Source organism: Chanodichthys erythropterus, chromosome 19 (assembly GCF_024489055.1).
Source record: "Chanodichthys erythropterus isolate Z2021 chromosome 19, ASM2448905v1, whole genome shotgun sequence".
Lineage (NCBI taxonomy): Eukaryota > Metazoa > Chordata > Actinopteri > Cypriniformes > Xenocyprididae > Chanodichthys > Chanodichthys erythropterus.
Window position 1 is genome coordinate 6,368,378 of NC_090239.1, and position 14,145 is coordinate 6,382,522.

Consider the following 14,145-nt stretch of genomic DNA (forward strand, 5'->3'; position numbering starts at 1 on the left):
GATAGATAGATAGATAGATAGATAGATAGATAGATAGATAGATAGATAGATAGATAGATAGATAGATAGATAGATAGATAGATAGATAGATAGATAGATAGATAGATAGATAGATATTTGGATTAACCATCCAAAGGCCAATACAGCCATTTTATTTGTAATTAAAACATCTTAAAATGTAATAAATGTATATATATTTTTTATTCTGGCATGATTTTATAACAACATATATCAACATAGTGTAAAATGGTATTAAAATTATGTGTACAAGTCATTGATTTTTTAATGAGAAAGAATGTCTGGAAAAATGAATTTCATTGATGTCATTTGGAATAATAACCAATATAAAGGGACAATTTTGGATCAAGTCATGTGGTCAATATCATGTGACAGGATGTGGCATCATTCAGACACCTGCAAACGACCACAAGCAAAGTAACTAACTCTCTAAACTATTTGAAAAATTCATGTTTTCATTTGGTCATTCGGTACAACCGCTATAAAACATGGAAAATGTTGTAATATTTTAAAAACTTGTACTAAATATAAAATGTTTAGCTAGCTAGATATCTGTCTGTTAGCATTGTTTAAAAATATTGTCATTCGAGATAATCAAAAGTGTCATTCGGTAAAACCGAAATTGAATTACTTTTTTTCTTGTAAAAATGTACAAAAATAGTGTTAACTGATTATAAAAACAACATAACTATAATCATTAACATTGTTAACACTTAATAAAACTTAAAAATGAATTATATCTCCATGAATTTTTTTACACTTTTATAAAAATCTTATTTGTCAATGACCGATATGTGTATGTATATGTGTGTGTAAACATTTACTAAGTTTACCTTTCCTCACTAGTTAAATAGGATTGTAAATCGGTCAAAACAATTTTTTTTTTTTTTTTTTATTATTAAAATTTTGTGTTTTGCACGTTTCTGTGAGGGTTATGTTTAGGGGTAGGGGTTGGGTATATCATTAACCTGATAAGTCTTTGCAATGGCCTCACTAATATAATAACAAACGTGTGTGTGTGTGTTCAGATATTTATTTGAAAATATATATTACAAAATGTTTAATCCAATCCAGCTTTAAATTAAGAACGAACCATAAAGAGAAAAGATTTTAAAAACTTTATTATCAAAATAAGTATAAAAATATAAATACTGTATAAAACAATGTGACAGCATTCGAACAACATGAACAGAATGACCGATATTCTACAAGTACACAATTCATTGTACAGCTCTAACTATGTTCTGAAATGAATCCACAGTATGACAGAACCCATATAAACCTTCCACAGGAAAACTGCCTCATAAACAGAGATATCAAGTAGTTTACATAATGATCATACTTTGTAAAACATTATACACATACTGCACCTATTTTAGACTTGGTCTGCAATAAAAGCTAAGCTTTTTTTTATTATTATTTTTGTGTTTTTTTAGCCATAAACATCAATAGTGTAGAAAGCTACTATCACTCACCTTGGTTATAAAACACATTGTCCACACCATTGATTACAACAAGTCCCTAATCTTAAAAGGCATCTTTACTGATTCTTTTGGGGGGGAGGGAATAAAGAAAGAGAGAGAGAGAGGCTGAGAGAGACCAGAATTAGAAGAAGACAAAGTTAAAGTAGACAAAGAAGTTAAAGAGAAGAGAGAGTTCCCTGGAGTTGAGCGCAACGTTCAAGTCTTCGTCGATTCGTCTATATGTGTTACACAGCAGAGAACAGAGGGAGATTCAGTATGTATGTGTTAATTTAGTGCTCTGAGATATATTTAAGTGTGCTGTGTTGCATATCCGCTTTAAGTCTCTCTCTGGGACTCCTGCCCTATATACATATCCGCCAGTTTTTTGAACTGTGGACCCCAGTGACTCAGATACTCAAACTCCTGGTCGCCTTCGGTGGCGGCTGATTCCAGAGAACTCAGAGACTCCGCCAAAGAGCCGTTGCCTTCGTAGGCGTAGGTGGCCAAGGAGTCATAAGGGGGCGCTGTGGGATCCGAGTCGTTTTCGTGCAGCCGTCCGTTGATAAAGTCTCTCACATCTGTGTTGTCTTTGATGGGAGAGGTGCGGCGGAAGGGGAACAGCATTTCGGGCATTATGTCCCGGCGGAGCTTGTTGGTATCGATGACCTCGGGGTTCCGCAGAGTTCCGATGTCAAAGGCCTGCGTGTCTTCTTCTCCACCGCCCTCGTCGTTGTAGCTGACCACGTTGTCCCTGACGTCTTCCTTTGAGATGATCAGGGGCTCCTTTTTCTTTTGTCGCCGCAGGGCCGCAAACAGTACCACAATCACTATGGAGACAGAGGCAGATGAGCAAAATGATATCATCAGCATGGTGCAAATCAAGCTGAACAAAGCTGTGTGATAGTCATGCTTTCTGAATGTCACTGAGACACCTGACACTAACTACAGAGGCAAAGCTGTGCTTCCTACAGGTTTGGCAGCATCATTTGTCTTTAAGGGTTAGTTCACCCAAAAATGACAATTCTGTCATTAATTACTCACCCTCGTGTCGTTCCACACCCGTAAGACCTTCAGAACACAAATTAAGATATTTTGGATGAAATGCGAGAGGTATATGGTATATATGTATATGAATATACTCAACACTTTCAAGGTCCAGAAAGGTACTAAAGACGTCGTTAAAACCGTCGACGTGACTGCAGTGATTCAACCTTAATGTTATAAAGAGACGAGAATACGCAAAAACAAAACCAAAATAACGACTTTATTCAACAATATCTTCTCCGTCATTCTCATACGTTGTTTATGTCCAGCGCTTCAAGGTTCTACGTCAGAACGCCGACTCGTTATTGGCCGTGCCATGCGTCATGCTGATCACGTGAACAACTTTGGCCAATACTAAGCCGGTATTTGGACATAAATAGGGAAGCCTTTACTGTGCTTACTGCGTCACCTGCGTAAGGATAAAGATTGTTGAATAAAGTTGTTATTTTTGTTTTGTTTTTGTGCACAAAAAGTATTGTCGTCACTTCATAAAATTAAGGTTGAACAACTGTAGTCATGTCTTTAGTACATTTCTGGCCCTTGAAAGTGTTGATTTTATTGTTTTTTAAGAATGAGTCATATACCTCTCAGATTTCATTAAAAAATCTTAATTTGTGTTCTGAAGATGAACGAAGGTCTTGCGAGTGTGGAACAACATGAGGGTGAGTGATAAATGACAGAATTTTCTTTTTTTTTGGGTGAATTAACCCTTTAACATGCCACTTTTAGCACATTTTATTGTTTTTATTTCATTTAAAATTAAATACCATGTATTATAAGAAAACAAATTAAAATTTTCAATTATATATTTTTAAATTACAGATAATTTCTCTCTAATTACACTCTTCTATGTTTTATATATCCTTTTATGGTATCAATTTATGGGTTTAGTTTTAATTCATTCATTTTTAATAAAATGAAGCAGCTAGAAAAAATCTAAATAACCCGTTAAACATTAAAGTATTATGCAATCATTTCAGACATTTCTCCTTATATAGAACTGTTTTGGCATAAACGGTTATTTAAAACATCTATATAGAACCCCATTTAACCCATTTTTTATTTTATTTTATTTTACTAAAAGTGTGATGGCTAGTTGTTTTCAGGGGGAAAGACATTTTTATTCTAGTGCGCATTTGTCTGGATAATAATCTTGAGTACACTGATAAAAAATGGCTTTGAAACAGTTATTCACTCAGAAATTGCTAGTAAATTTCACAACAAAAATGAAATGGCACATGAAATAAACATGACATTTTTGAATGGCTAAAATAGGATTTTCTTAAACTGTTTTATTTACTTCTTAAAAATAAATAAATAAATACATTTTACAAACTAGGTGAAACATAAGCAAACATAATTAAGTGAAACAAATTCAATGCATTCAATTTAAAATAGACATCTAATATTTTTATAAATTATAATTATAATTCATTCCATTATAAATCGCAGTCAATATGTCTTTGACTGGGATTCTGTTATTTATTTATTTACTTTATTTTATTTTTTTTTGTAACAATTCATTTACATAGAATATTTTATTTAGTACTGTCCTTTTTTTGAAGTCAAATCATGATATTTTTTTCTTTTCTTTTTTTTTAAATGTTTCTAAAAAACAAAAAAATCATTTTCTTTTTTAATTTTTTTTTTTTTTTTTTCATTTTGTTATTCAATGTATTATTATTATTATTTTTTTTTAATTGTGTTTCAGGAGTGTGCTAGCATAGAAATGGCTTCAAAGATGCCAGACATGGAACAAAAGATACAAAACTGGAACTGACTTGCAAAAACTGATCTGATTAATATTTTTGACTAATCATAACTCGATTCAAAAAGTCTCTTAAAAGTCATATTTTGCATGGTATGTGCATGGTATTGTATCTCCTTTTTTACAGGAAAATATTGATTTAAATGCCTTTGTACCTAAACAAGATGTATCAGAAAAAATATAACTCTGAATAAATGATAAATTATATAATTGTATGTATGTAAATGTGATATATAATTATTTGCATCATATATTTTTATATTATGTAATGGATTTAAATTTAAAAAGAAGATACTTTTAGTTGTTTGTAATTGAGCTACTGTAGATTAGCTACTTAAAATAATAACTAACTAGCAACAGTTTGAAAGTAGTTTCCCCATAGTTCAGTTGGCTTTGCATGCTCACAACTAAAAACAAACAAACAAATAAAAAATAAATAAATAATTAAATAAAAACAGTTTCTTTTGCTGTTTCATTGTAAACCGATAGAGTACAATTTCTATGGCAACATGCAAGATACAGTATACACACTGTAGTGAGTGAGACCTTATGATTAAGTTTACTAGTTAATTCAATCAGCGAGAGCCCAGACAATCGATGCCTAGGACAATGAAATTGTCACAGTCACCGAAAACAGAAGCACTGAGTCAGCTAAAAAAAGCAGACGAGCTAGTTTGTGGCTGCTCAGAGAAACAGATAGAGAAAGCGTGCATAATCTCAATCACTGCAGTGAGAAGAAAGGACTGCTGGAGAATCACAGGCTGTTCTTGGATGGCTAAAGCAGAGCACCCAGATAAGAACACAGTGAGCAGCGCACAGCACTACACACAGAGCTTAGCTCAAGATACAGAGGAGTGTGTTTCAAAAGGTGTCATGCGCTTAAGGTGCTCATGAATACAGAAGAGAGAGACCCACTGTAATGCAGATAAAGACTTAGTACTGCCTGGAGCAATCACCTTGCAGTTTGAAAATTGTGTGAGAAATAAAAAAGACCTTGCATTCTTCTCTCATGCATTACAAATTTGGAAGGTTCCAAAGGGCATTTTTATTTATTTATTTATTTATTTTTTTGAGGAAGTGCATGGAGAAACAATAATTAATAATAACAATTATTATTATTATTATTATTATTATTATTATTATTATTATTATTATTATTATTGAATAATAATAATAAACAATAATAATAATCATTTTATTTATTTATTTATTGATTGATTGATTGATTGATTGATTGATTGATTGATTGATTGATTGATTGATTGATTGATTGATTGATTGATTGATTGATTGATTGATTGATTGATTGATTGATTGATTGATTGATTGAAAATGAAAAGACCCCTGGGATAAGATCCCTATTGTTGTTGGTATTTTTACATTTTTATATTTATATTATATTTTTTATATTTTTATTTAATCATTCATCATTTGAAAGGTTCCAAAGGACACATATTTAAAGCACTGCAGGAAAACGTTTTTGTTTCATTTTTATTTATTTTTTTTTTTGAGAAAGTGCATGGAGAAATAATATTATTATTATTATTATTATTATTAAGAAGAATAAGAAGAAGAAGAAGAAGAAGAAGAAGAATTATTATTATTATTATTTAATAATAATATTAAATCACAACAACAATAATATTTTATGATAAGAAAATAAATAAATAAGATTTTATTTATTTATTTATTTATTTATTGAAAATGAAAAGACTCCTGGAATAAGATGCCTATTGTTGTTGGTATTTTTATTTTTACATTTTTTATATTTATATTAAATTTATATTAATTTTTTTATTATAAATATTAATACATATTAGTATTATTATTTAATAATATTAAACAACAACAACAATAATAATAATAATCATTTTATTTAATTATTTTATTGATTTATTTATTGAAAATGAAAATACCCCTGGGATAAGATGCTTATTGTTGTTGGTATTTTTATTTTTAAATTTTCATATTTATATTATATTTTTATTTAATGATTCATATTTTTGGTTCCAAAGGGCACATATGTAAAGCACCTTTAGTTATATTATTTATTTATTGGCAATTTGGAAATAAAAATGCTCCTAAGATAAGATGCCTATTGTTGTTGTTGTTTTTTGTTTTGTTTTATAATTAAATAATTCATAATTCATGGAAATATTTAATAATTGAATCAATTATATTTAACAAATTAGGTGAAACATAATCAAGCATAATTAAGTGAAACAAATTCAATCCATTCAATTTAAATTAGATGTCTAATAAATTATAATTATACTTCATAGCATTATAAATTGCAGTTCAATATTTCTTTGACTGGGAGTATAATATTTATTTGTTTATTTATTTTATTTTATTTTATTTTTGTTGAAACAATTCATTTACATAGAATATTTTATTTAGTATTTTCCTTTCTAAGGAAAAAAAAATAAAGATATGAGATGTATTTTATACAAAAATCAGGCGACACCGTTTAAGGCACAGGTTTTCATGCTGAAATGCCACATGCAAAAGTGCTACAACTGTTTGCTGAAATATTCACATAATGTTCATATGTTGAGCTATAAAGACAAGAAGAGGGAATTATGGTCTTAAAAAGGGAACAGGTGCTGTAGTTTGCAGCTTGTTTTTCCTGTTCACTGGCTGCTCTCTCCTCCCAGCAGGTAATCGGAGAGCTCGCCCCTGCCTCCCACTCAGGTGTTAATTATGAAGAAGGAACGGTGGGGGGCAACATGCTGTGTTCTGCCCAGCCTGGGGGCCTGTGGTGTGTGCAGGGCTCATTCTGTGATCTGGAAGGGAAATGGTGGTGAAAGAGTGTGGGCTGGATGCGGATATTTCTCGCTCTGGCCGCGTAAACCGGCTACTTCCTCTTACAGTGTATATTCTGGGGTTTGCATTAGCCAGCTCATCAGAAAAGGGACCAACAGAAAGAATGTAAAATGAGGGGCAAACAGAGAGCAAGAGCCTGGGAAAAAGAAAGAAAAAAAAGAGAGAGAGAGAAAGAGAATAGCAGAAAGATGCAATAGTTTGTTCTGGAAAGGATCTGTCCTCAGTAACCTGTCCACTCAGCGCCAGCAAACGGGTTTAGGGGAAGATACTGAAAATGGAGAAGGATAAAGGGGAAAGTATCCATATTAAGTTTGCCCAGAGAGGATCAGTGGTGGACTAGACGGTGCCTGCGCAGGGGAACAGCAGAATATGAGATGGCAGAAGTGGTTGAACACACGGCGCACAATTGTCTGTGTTGTGTAATGGGTAGAAACATATACACATATAGACATATTAGGGGGAATTTAAAGGGGTCATTTCACTTATAATGTTAGGCAAGGCTTCTTGCACCATATTTTTTGGATTCTTTTGAATTCAACAGGCAGTTTTTCTTACTGTACCTTTAAGGTCAACATGAAATATATACATGCACAGGCCAGTCCCTATATTTTTCTTGCAGAGCTTCAGTGTTTATGTCTGAACGTGGGCTCAGTATTGTCCGGCTCCTGCATCAGCATCACATGTATGGTCTGTGCTGCTCACGTGACCAGATCCGGCTAATACTGAGCCACCGTTCGGACATAAACACTGAAGCTCTGCAGCGAAAACAGCATAGCAGTATGCATGACAGGGGAGAGACAAATTTGTTTAATAAAGTTGTTATTTTTGTGCACAAAAATTATTCTCGTCGCTTCATGACATTAAAGTTGAACCACTGCAGTCACGGTTTTAACGATGACTTTTTTATTACCTTTCTGGACCTCAAAAGGTGCAATGTCGTTGCTGCCTATGTGTGGATCAGATACCCTCGGATTTCATCAAAAATACACTGTACTTACACCGATCAGGTATAACATTATGACCACCTTCCTAATATTGTTTTGGTCCCCATTTTACTCCCAAATCAGCCCTGAACCATCAAGGCATATGTTTACCTACAGTATTGCTATTTTATTGCAAAATAAAGTCTTTCATTTGTATAAACCATTTTGGCCAGCATGAATAATTGATAGCTGAGTCTACCTGAAGCCCCTTAAAATATTCCGTTTATCCCATTCCCAGATAGTAGAAAATGCTGAACGATGATGGATTGCCTCAGGTTAGATTGGAGACTTGAGAGATGCACTCGCCAGCAGTTTCAACAATTACTTATTGATGGATGTTTTAACTTAAGTACAACATATTTTTTTCCTTTTCTCTGCAGAAACAACACAGACTCATGCTGTTCAGAACCGGCTGCGCTTTCATACTGCATTACCTTGCACAAGTGGCGCTTTAGGACGTCAAGAAGGAGCATGCGACCTACTTAAGCCTCAGAAGAACACAAAGGCCTTTTTGTCAATTGCATACATTTAATAATGAAAGCTATTTTTCCACACTGCTGCACTTTCTGAGAAAAGCAAAGAGAGAGAGAGAGAGCACCTACAGTAATTTCTTAATGGGGTGCCCTACTTTTTTTATTGTCTGGAGGAAATATTTGGAGAAAATTCTAAATAAAAATAAATAAATAACAAAATAAACATCTCAAGAAGGATGCTGCATGGCCCACACTGTGGTGCATCATCAGAATAGCAGGGCAAGAGGTCAGGATACATTATGTTCTGCTCGCCAGATGCATCGCTGAGATGTTACAAGTGTTTATTTTTGGACCATGTCCTCAGGACAGATATGTTTTATCTTTAGTGTCGTTTTGAGATCGTGACTAAATATAAAGTTTATTGCATTAAACAGGCAGTGTTGGTCTAGAAACATTATCGAATCTATCTATCTATCTATCTATCTATCTATCTATCTATCTATCTATCTATCTATCTATCTATCTATCTATCTATCTATCTATCTATCTATCTGTCTGTCTGTCTGTCTGTCTGTCTGTCTGTCTGTCTGTCTGTCTGTCTGTCTGTCTGTCTGTCTGTCTGTCTATCTATCTATCTATCTATCTATCCATCTATCCATCTATCCATCTATCCAAAGCACCACTTTTGACCTTAAAGGATTAGTTCACTTCAGAAAATTCCTGATAATTTACTCACCCCCATGTCATCAAAGATATTTATATCTTTCTTTCTTCAGTCAAAAAGAAGAGGTTTTTGAGGAAAACATTCCAGGATTTTTCTGCATTTAGTGGACTTCAACAGTTACCAATGGGTTGCAGGTCCAAATTGCAGTTTCAATGCAACTTTAAAGTGCTCTGCACAATCTCAGACGAGGAATAAGGGACTTATCTAGCAAAACAATCTATCCATTTTCAACAAAAATTACAAATTTATATACTTTTTAAACACAAATGCTCATCTGGCACTACTCTGCAATGTGCCACGCATTACGTTATCACGTTGGAAAGGTCACACGTGACATAGGTGGAAGTACCGAGCAAGTGTTTACAAAGCGAATCTGCAAAGACTAAGTCAAACGGCCTTTACAAAAAAAAGGTAAAACAACAATGTCAGATGATTTTGAAGTTGGAGGAGAAAATGAGATGGAGTTTTTCGCCCTACCGCGGTAATTCAGCCTACCTTTTCAATGTGATTATGTCATACGTGGGGCATCTCAGGGCTAGTGCAAGATGAGCATTTGTGGCTAAAAAGTATATAAATTGTTATTTTTTTTAGAAAATGAATGATCGTTATGCTAGATAAGACCCTTATTTCTCGGCTGGGATCGTGTAGAGCCTTTTGAAGCTGCATTGAAACTGCAATTTGGACCTTCAAACCATTGGTAACTGTTGAAGTCCACTACATGGAGAAAAATCCTGGAATGTTTTACTCAAAAAAACATAATTTCTTTTCAACTGAAGAAAGAAAGACATACATTTTCAGGAAATCTTAGTTCTGAAGTGAACAAATTCTTTAATATATTGAGTCTTATTGTGAAGTGTTAAAAAAAAAAAAAAAAAAAAAAAAAACAAACATCTGACTGTTATATCAAATTAAATTAAAATTCTTTGGATTTTAAAATACCATTTAGAAACTAGGACTAAGACTTGTAAACAAAGACTGTGATAAACCAACCAGTTCTGAGAGAGTTTTGGAGATCCACAAGAACGTGTAGAACATAATGTGTGGCCACTTCTGAAGTCCACAGCCAATCACAACACTGTGCCAAAGTACAGTCTCCTCCTCATCAGAACTGATTAAAGTACCTTCTGAGTAAACACACCCTGTTCTGAGTCTACAACCCAGAAACATCCCATTTATGACAACAGAAACAGCTCCAAAACATTTCTCTAGTCTCTGTTTGAGCCTTGTTGATTGCACTGCAGAGCCACAATATTGGTACTTTTTGGTGGGTTTGTTTTGTAATGTGGTTACATCAGTGCATACTGCACTTTCATTTTGCTGAAATATAGATAATGATATAGTCTATATTAAATGCTTCTGAGAAAGTGCACTGTATATGATTAGAGGTTTCATATCACACATTAGAGTAGACAAAAATGGTGCAAGTAAACAGGGCTGCAGTGTTCAGGGTGGCTTAAAACAGGGCCGGATTAACCATATGGGCAATTGGGCATCTGCCCAGAGGCACCATGCAGGGGTGTATAAATGTTTTTAAATTGCTAAACATGTCCCAATTATGTGTGTTTACAGGAGTTCAACACTTACTCAGTAGTATTAAAATGCAGAGTAAGATGGCCACCAAGGCTCCGGTGCTGAGTCCGGCTGAGAGCAGCAGGGCTTCAGTGCTGCACGTCTGCACATTCCCACGGCTGTCACATGCACAGACACGGACCGTCAGCGTGCTGGTGCTGCTCTGGATGGGGTAATCATTGTCTGAGATGACGACAGGCAGCAGGTATGAGCTCATCTCTCTTCTGTTGAAACCGCCCCGGCGGGTCAGTATCCGCGCTGTGTTGTCTTCAAAACAACGTCAAGATTAAGACTGTTATTGAGATACTGTGTGATGGATGGTGTTGTTTGCAAAGCTTAAATATTGAGTTATGCTTATATCTAGCAATTTAATTGTTGCATCATTGGCATCATGATTAATAATATTTGAAATACACTAAAACACAATAACTGTTTAGAGTTTGCATAAGGGACAGCAACGCAAGTCTGCTATCAGTTGAACCAGGATGATAGATGTGCATCTTTAGTGTTCAATACCTTATTCTGAGACTGTTAACAAGCAAAAAAACATTAACAATGAAGAGTTCTGAGTAATATTAACACCAAAAGATGTCAGTACACACCATTTTTTCAAGTTCAACTCCACCGAGGTTAATCTTCTAACTCCTGACTGCTTTGTCAGACAAAATGGCGGATTCGGCGTTATGACTGGTTAGATCGCTTGTCAATCAAACTCCTGGAAAAGGGTCAATTAGGTTGTCCAAAAACATCAACCCCATTTTCCACTGGTAAATGTGACCCGTCACGGAAACCAGGGACACAAGTTGGCAGCACAACTATTAAAGCAAACTGAGAAAGAAGCGTTTTTTTTTTTTCAAAATTGAGAAGATTTTCGTTTTTTTGCTGAATCTGTTAGTTGAGATCATGAAGAAGCATCTCTGTGTTTTAGATAGCAGTATTGGTTTATTTAAAAGCGTACATTTTGAGGTTGAAATCGGCTTGTTTTTCAGAGATTCTATCTCGCAGTAGGGGCGTGTCATTGTCTGTTTGTATTTCCATACTGGAATCGGATACGCCGCTTTTGTTTCTTTTGTTATTGCCGCCGCTCTCCAAGTGAAGCGTGGCTACTTATTTATGCAGCGCTCTGGCTGGCTCTAGCTGATATCAAAATTTAATGAAGATGGACGCCGCAAAGAATATCGCAGACGAGCTGAACCGTGGCCGTTACACCGAAAATGTTTTGAAGTACAACATACGGCTGGATTCTTTAGCTGCGGAAAAAGAGTGGCAGGACATGCGAATTATTGGACATTTAGAGGCAAACAGACGCATAGTGCAAACTTCGGAGATGGTTACATCCACAAAGAAGACCCAGACAAAGAGAAAGTGTGCCCGAACAACTTATTTCATTGGAGGCAACAAGATCTTTTCTGTTTCTTATGGGGTGAGTTTCCATAAACATCAAAGTTTGTCGTTTTGTGTTCATTCTAAGAACACGTAGGCTACACGTTATCTCACGTGTCTATTGTTATTAGCTAGCTCAGGACTGTCGTTTTAATTGTAATCGTTAGCATCGTATCACTTGCCAAAAATGCCCATTACTATAATAGGCTTTTAGATGGTAATGTTAGCATGTTAATTTGAATAACGCTTCAACTGCTGGAATTGACTGGTGTGAATGACTTAGCTCATGTAAACCTTACTATTCTTGAATTGAATGTGACGCTAATAATTTTAGCCAGTTACTACTTCTTAACAAGGATTTACTAATGTAATAGTAAATTTATCAGATTAAATTCCTACGTAAGTAAAAGTATAAAGTATCCGTAGCCGTAGAATGTGCGTTATAAGTCAAAAGTAAAAGTATTGAAGAGTTTAATGTACAGGATTTTTTTAATCGTTTGACTCAAACCAGGTCTAACCACTAACTGAGGTCTAAACCAGGACTATACGGTTATCACAGAATCCTGTTCAAAAAGTTCTAATGTCAAAAAAGATAAATTACTGACATTTACAATGCACATTATCCTTTATTATTAATAGTATGCAGTCCGATTTTTCCCGTTGCGTCTGTCGTTGCTATGCAACCATGCAGCTTTACAGGGGGTATGGCTTATCTAAATGAGATGTAAATGAGCCCTATTGTCACTCCCAGCAGGTGAGAACAGGCAAGAACTGCAAAATCTTTAGGTCATGTTCTGCCCTTTAAGCTTTTGTGAGTGCCTACCTTCAAATGGCCACAACTTCTCCAAATATTATCAGATTTCCATGTGTTACACATCGTTGGAAAGCTTGGAGACTACACTTTCAATCTGTGAATAACTCAAAATGCCCCAGAACCGACTTGTGTCCCTACTTTCCGTGACTGGTCACAAATAAAAAGGTAACTATTTTTCCTCTTAATTCTGCCTTTTATATCACATATGTGACTTAATTTCTTGCAAGTTCAAATTTATTTTTCATAATGGTGACTTTATTTCTCCCTAAAGAATGTTGGTAATCAAACAGTTGATTACCAACATTCTTAAAAATATCTTCTTTTGTGTTCATCAGAAGGAAAAAAAAAATCTCATAATACAGGTTTGGATCAACTTGAGGGTAAGTAAATCATTTTTGGGGAACTATCCCTATAAAGTTATATTCAAAATTGCAACCTTTTATCTCAGCAGTTATATTTTACATTGTTTTTCGTATTTTAAACTTTATCTCGCATTGACCTGTTTTAATTTTGTTACTCTGCTGCAGAAATAGGCTTCCATTGAAATACCTTCATTGTCGAAGATGGTGAAGTTTGGATTGATGGTGCTTAGACTGAAAACAAACTTGTGCCCAACAAGAGGTTCATCAGTGTCCACAGCACTTATGGTCTGGATGAGCTGGAAACATAATAAGCTAAGATTATTCACTTCATTCTACTTTAAAAGAGAACTGTAGAGTAACAAAACCATCCTTGTCATAAATGTAGAACTGAACAGTAGAACAAACAAAGCAAGGAGGAGCGTTCAGTAAAATATTTGCGTGAAACAATGAATAAACATGAATAAGCGGCATACCTGACCGGCTCTGACATTCTCACAGACAAAGGTTTCGTAGTACATGGCGAATTCAGGCGCATTGTCATTCACGTCTCGCACTTTGATAAACACTGGCACTCTGGTTTGCAGGGCAGTACCTAGACACCAATGATTAATGCGTTTCAGCAATTGTGAAAGATATTCAGTTTGCATTCAAGAGGTCTAATTTTGTTTCTCTGTATGTCTTTCAGCCTTTTACCCCAGGCATATATTCTTCTACAAAG

At 34.6% G+C, this 14,145-nt stretch overlaps 1 protein-coding gene across 2 annotated transcripts in view; it reads right to left on the bottom strand.

The window, feature by feature from the left end:
• Positions 1-1,817: 1,817 nt before the first annotated feature.
• Positions 1,818-14,145, bottom strand: part of LOC137007386 (cadherin-10) — a 52,004-nt gene continuing 39,676 nt past the window's right edge. For both annotated transcript variants that reach the window (XM_067368797.1, XM_067368798.1), the window contains exons 8-11: positions 13,901-14,019; positions 13,615-13,723; positions 10,884-11,135; positions 1,818-2,308 (exon numbers count right to left, since the gene is read on the bottom strand). In XM_067368797.1, coding sequence (XP_067224898.1) covers positions 1,818-2,308; positions 10,884-11,135; positions 13,615-13,723; positions 13,901-14,019 — 971 coding nt within the window. The remainder of the gene's footprint in view (positions 2,309-10,883; positions 11,136-13,614; positions 13,724-13,900; positions 14,020-14,145) is intronic.